Below are 6,383 nucleotides of genomic sequence, written 5' to 3'. Positions count from 1 at the left end.
AGCAATGGTTTGTGAGCACAGCAATGAACAAACACTAACAGAATAGCAAAATAGCCATGAACACATTTAATATCAATTAGGCCATTTGTACAAGACTTCATAAAAAAGAAAAAGTAACACAGCTGAGTGCCACACATCTTCACCGTCCTAAGTCATGGGATGATCCATATCTCCCTCTAAATGCACAAAGTGCTCCATGTACAATGGGAGTAATACGGAGAAAGTTGTTAAAATCACATTAGTAAAGACACCTGTGAAGGAAGGGAACCACTTTTATAATTACCGTCTCTCTCTCTCTGACACATGCATTCTTCATGAAGTAGGGGACATAAATAGCAGACCTGTCCATCTCAAAGCATCCGTTTTGTTCAAAATCGAGCAGAACGTCCACAGCACCCACACACATCTTTCACAGCATACATAGTTTGACTCTGATCAGATTCGGTCCAGGTTTCTTTTCTTCTTCTAAATCAAAGTGCTAAGTCTTCTTTAGATTGTATATCTTGTTTTTATGTAACCCATTTGAAGCAGTTCCAATAATGCATTTCCCCTTGTTCAGGGGATCAGAACGTTTACCAATTGACCATATTCACACGGTGGCCATTTGGAAAGGAATCCCATCCTGAGCATGACATAAGAGCTAAACGGCTGCCGTGTGAATATGGCCAAGACCCTTGTGTTCGTTGGATGTGTTGATGGTGTCCGTCACCGTGCAAAACCCACTGCACTGGTGACGTTAGTCATCATCATCCAAGACTGGCAGAAAACAAGGGAAGAAACATCTGTCCACTTTACACAATACCTGTGATAGTGCCCCCCACCCAGAGAAATATAAATAAGGGGGGGGGGGGGGGGGGGTAGCTTTAACATCAGTTTATCCAAAAGATACAAAATAAATACACGTCTCAGAGAGGCTAGATAATTGAATTGAGTAATGCAACGGGCGGTGTTATGACTGAAAACCAATGAGACGGCGATACAGCTGTTCAGAGGAAGGATTGATGTAGCAGCAGCAGCAGCAGCAAAGTTCAGCGGCTCTGTTGAATCTGAATCCACTCTGGCTCATTGATTGGACAAATACATGTCCCAATGGCCATAGTCCAGTCCAGTCCTGCCCAGAGTCGACTGTTACTCCCTGTGGGTCTTGATATGGTCTCCTCCTGATGCACTTTCCCTAATAGGATGAGAAAGCATAGCCACCATTCTACACACAAGAAAAATAGTGATGCATCTATTAAAGGGGCACTTCACCAAAAAACAATGCCGATTTATTTTGCACATAATCTCATACACATCCAAAAATGTATCAGTTTTGCACACATTCATAAGGTCGCTTTCACATATAGTTTTGGTGGACTCGGTGCGGTTCTGGGGGTGAAGTTGCAACATTGTTGCAACATTGTTGCATTCTTCATTTGGTTCGCCTGCGTTCACATAGAAATCTGTGAGGCGGGGCGAGACCTTCTGAACAATGTCACGCGGTCGAAAAGGGCGCTTGTCTATTGGACAGTGGAAATGTGTGTGTGGCTGCGAGCCTGTGTGTGCGCGCGCGCGCGCATGTGTGTCTGTGTGTGGACTGTCTGCGAGCCCTCCAGATCAGCGGAGGCAAATTTTGACATGGCATTGATCCATTGTTCTATTGAAGCACATTACCACCATCCTCTCGCTAAACAACTTGTAGACCACGGTGTTTTTAGCTGTTTTATTAATAATATAATAAGCCGCGTTTTTTCTTCCTTCTTCCCAAGATGCACAGATACAGTATATACTAGATAGATAGAGAGATAGATGCAGTGTGCTTGTTTTGCAGTGAATGAATGCTGCGAGCAGTGGTAAGGTAATAATAGTATTGACGTGGCATTGATCCATTGATCCAATGCCGTGCGCCTCGGTAATAATAATAAGCCGCGTTTTTTCTTCCTTCTTCCCAAGATGCACAGTCAGATATATAGATAGATAGATAGATGGATAGATAGAGAGATTAGATGCAGTGTGCTTGTTTTGCAGTGAGTGCTGCGAGCAGTGGTAATAATAATCACTTCCTATATTTGGTTCGCGTTTGGTCCGCTGAAGCCGAACCGAGACCTACGTTTTCAGGCGGACCAGAGTTCGCCTGTTTGGTCCGCGAACCGAGTTCGACGCGCATTCACACAAACCCGAAAAACCGGACTATCGAATTCTGGTCCGAAAGTCCGGACCAAACAGCCCCTGTGTGAAAGCGACCTTAGTTTGACAGTTATTGGGAATAAATTATATGGCTTCCAATGATGTCATCGGGGACATTGAATCCTTGCGTTGTGCTAATTACAGCTTGATGAAATGATGGAGATGAACAAATAGCAATACATTGTCTAACATGGACTGCTACCTTATTTAATTTAGCTGTAATTAACACAACACGGATTCAATGTCCCTGATAACATCACTGGTGGTCATATTCAAACTTGTTCACTCCCAATAGCTGTCAAACTAAACAAATGTGTGCAACCCTGTTTTGTTTGAGTTTTTGGATGTGTGAAATGACGTGCAAAATAAATCAGCATTGTTTTTTTGGTGAAGTGTGCCCCTTTCTGTACATGTTACTACGTTCAAATGTATACACAAATCGCTACTAGAGTTAGCCCCTTTAGGGACTGTGGTGCACGCCAACATGGTTGTATGTATGTATTCACTATCACAGTCCCGAAAGGGGCTATACTAGAGTGAACCCCCAATGAAACCCACCTTCAGGACTGCATTGATAAAAGACACTTGATTAGACATTTTGCAATATAGCAATTCTTCAACTCTTAGTACTCTACTTTGTAGCTGTAGAAGCATCAGTACGCCAACCAGATGTGTCTTAAGTGTCAATCACCAACGTCAACTGTAGCATGAATGAATGAAAACTTTATTTAACAGATTGCAGAATGGGTACAATACAGTACGGCTCAATACACAGTTTACACACAATTGTTAAGGGGATGCAGACCCGAAAAAGACATTTGTCTTGTTTCCATCAGGGTCCCCCATTTTCAATTCATATAGACATTTATGGCATACACAACATACATGACATTTATGGTATAGGGACATATAGGTATTTAGTACTGATACATTTGTGACATAAACGGTATTCAAATATATAGTACTGTTACCCCTAGATCCTGACAGAGTATATACATATGATGGGGAGGGGACTGTACATTAGGAGGGGGTGGGTGGGTGGGAGAGAAATATCCATACAGTGGGGAGGGAATATATACATGCGGTGGGGAGGAGACTGTCTATTAGGAGGTGGTGGGGGTTTTGGGCATTTACGGTGGCCAGTTTCGAATTGCAGCCTCCCGTAGGTGCTCTTTAAGAGCAGTTTTGAATGTGGGTAGGGATTCACATTCCTTTACAGCTTTGGGTAGGGCGTTCCACATTGATGTGGCATAATTGCGAAACGTGTTTAGTCCCTTGTTTGAGCCGAATCTGGGTTTAACATGATTTGTTGAGCTTCCTTTGGGAAGTATTTTGACATGTACATGGGTACCTTAGTCGTATAGTGTATCTTGTAGACCAGGCCCATTGCAAGTTGCTGTACTCTGTCGTCTACTCTAAGCCATCCTAGGTTGTCAAAGTGGGCAGGGGTGAGGTGGGTTCTGGGGGTAAGGTCAAGTAGTAGTCTGACCAGTTTGTTTTGTGATGTTTGTAATTTTGTTTTAAGCGCCTTTGAGGTGCTTTGGTACCATGAGGTGCACACGCATAGTCGTAGTACCCTTGAATGAGTGCTCCTGCCAGAGTCTTCAGGGTATTCTTGTTTACCAGAGAGGAGATCCGGTACAAGAATCTAGTTCGTTGGTTGACTTTTTATTACATTGGATGCCATTTTGTCACAGGAAAGATTTGCCTCTAGGATGGAACCCAGGTAGGTAATTTCATCTTTCCTTGTGACAATATTGTCACCCACTGCAACTGAGAAGCCGTCGGTCTTGCTGAGTTTGTTATTTGAACCGAAGAGAATGGACTCTGTTTTGCCCATAATGATAGTTTATCAGCGAGCCATATGCAGATTTTGCCTAGTTCCGAGCTGAGGTTTTTTTTTTTTTTAGCTGAGCTTTAGCAGACAGCAGGGGTGTGAATGAATGAATGAAAACTTTATTTAACAGATTGCAGAATGGGTACAATACAGTACGGCTCAGTACATACAATTGGGGATGCAGACCAGAGAAAGACGTTTGTCTTGTTTACATCAGGGTCCCCCATTTTCAATTCATTATGACATACACAACATACATGACATTTATGGCATAGGGACATACAGGTATATAGTACTGTTACATTTGTGACATATACGATATGCAAATAATACAGTACTGTTACCCATAGATCCTGACAAGAGTATATACATATGATGGGGAGGGGACTGTAGGAGGGGTGTACATTGAAGTGACAGATGGTCGCACGGACACCTACCATCCGCTCAGGTGAGGTGCGGTATCAGGTGTGCCACCATTCTGTCCAGTCCCTGGAGAAAAGGGGGAAAACAAGAATCGAGTGTCATGAGATGTAACGCGTGCGTGCTAGTAGTAGTAGTATGCGACAACGCTGGCCAGCTGGCCTGTCATTATACACGTACCTTGTCTGTAATACATATCATTCACTGTATTTCCGTAGACTTTCCACGCGAAGTGAATCGCAATAAGACTCAGAACCAACCAGCTGAATAATATTTTGAATATGGACACTCTCATGTCATTGGCGAGCCAGTCGTCCACGAATTCGGAAATAAATGACATAAAACTGTCTCCAATACGGGACAAAAACTCAAAATCCCACGGCTCCTCCATTGTAATCCAATTAACGTGAGCTAACCTCTTAACCTAGCTACCAGTGTATGAAACAAACCGACGTTTCTGCCCACAACAACGCATTTCATTTGCAAACTCGTTGAGTGTTTCTCTGTAAGCTACCTGGCTAACGGCTACGTGTTCGTCAGCGGGTCCAGCAGGGGAGCCCATAGGGGATATCTGCAGAGCCGCAAGCCCAACGTCTGGGCGGGGCTTCGGGGCTTGTACTCTGTTTGAGGCGGGACTTCGGGGCTTGTACTCTGTCTTGTTTCCTGTAAAACCCGGAAGTAGTCAGTTTGTTTTGTTTATTTTTAACCCTAACCCTACTAACCTTAACCCTAACCTGCAACACGGAACACAGAAATGCAAATACTGTCGAGTCCTCACTGCTTGTAAAAATAAACAGCACAAACTGACTACTGCACAGTCAAACAGAGTACAAGCCCGGCCCGAAGACCCGCCTCAAACAAGTTTCAAGTTTCTTTAATAGTTGTCATACAGAAGTACAGAATACTTTCATACAAAATGCTTCTTACTGTTACGCTCCAGAGACTGTGCTAGACAAGATAGTATCAAATAACATAGTATAGCATGTAATTTAGAAGTAGAAAATGAGGTCACAGTGTTCAGTATAGACATATGTACAATGTTCGATGCAGAATAGACGTAACTGAGTTACCATATAATATACAATACTATGCAGTGTACAAATGTACAGTACTATATAGTGCAAAGCAGAAATGGGATGAGGTACAATTTAGGTACAATTTACAGTAAGGTGTACGAGTTGTAGTGCAATCCTTCATCAATAAATATAAAGTGTGGGGAGTGGGTGCTACAGTGTGTTTGTTTAAAGTGGGTGTGTGCTATAAAGTGTGTGGAGTGGGTGCTACAGTGTGTTTGTTTAAAGTGAGTGTGTGCGTGTGGATGTGTGTGCTATGTGCGTTTGGTGGTTGTTGTTGTGTAGTGTTCATTGTTCGTTTAGCAGCCTGATGGCCTGGGGATAGAAGCTTCTTCTGAGTCTTTCTGTGCTCGCCTTGAGACTCCGGTATCGCTTGCCTGACCGCAGCAGTTCAAAGAGGCAGTTGTTCGGGTGACTGGAGTCTTTAATGATTCTCTTAGCCTTGCCCTTGCAACGCTTGTTGTAAATGTTCTGGAGGGTGGGGAGCCCCCCTCCAATTGTGCGTTCGGCTGAACGTGTCACTCTTTGTAGTCTGCTTCGGTCTTGTGCAGTGCTATTCCCAAACCAGGAGGTGATGTTGCCAGTCAAGATGCTCTCTATTGTACATGAGTAGAAGTTCTTAAGGATCTTCTGACTGACTTGGAACTTCCTAAGGCGCCTGAGGAAGTAGAGGCGTTGTCGTGCCTTCTTCACAACACTGTCAATGTGTGTGGTCCATGTCAAGTCCTCGGATATGTAGGCTCCGAGGTACTTAAAGCTGTTGACTCTCTCAACCGGTGCCCCGTCGATGCTGAGGGGGCTGTAGTCCTTGACCCCCGACCTCCTGAAGTCCACAATCATCTCCTTTGTTTTGCTGACGTTCAGGGAGAGGCTGTTTTCCTGGCACC

At 43.8% G+C, this 6,383-nt stretch overlaps 1 protein-coding gene across 1 annotated transcript; it reads right to left on the bottom strand.

The window, feature by feature from the left end:
• Nucleotides 1-51: 51 nt before the first annotated feature.
• Nucleotides 52-4,953, bottom strand: tcta (T cell leukemia translocation altered). Its single transcript, XM_084317216.1, has 3 exons — nucleotides 4,604-4,953; nucleotides 4,441-4,492; nucleotides 52-1,174 (listed from the first exon to the last, which is right to left on the bottom strand). The coding sequence occupies exons 1-3, from the start codon at nucleotides 4,812-4,814 to the stop codon at nucleotides 1,129-1,131; spliced, it is 309 nt and encodes a 102-aa protein (XP_084173342.1). The 5' UTR covers nucleotides 4,815-4,953; the 3' UTR covers nucleotides 52-1,128.
• Between the last annotated feature and the right edge of the window lie 1,430 nt (nucleotides 4,954-6,383).

The sequence above is a fragment of the Notolepis coatsorum genome (genome assembly GCF_963971535.1).
Source record: "Notolepis coatsorum genome assembly, chromosome: 6".
NCBI lineage: Eukaryota > Metazoa > Chordata > Actinopteri > Aulopiformes > Paralepididae > Notolepis > Notolepis coatsorum.
Note: the sequence above shows the minus strand (reverse complement) of the source record. Positions and strands in the feature narration are given on the sequence as shown.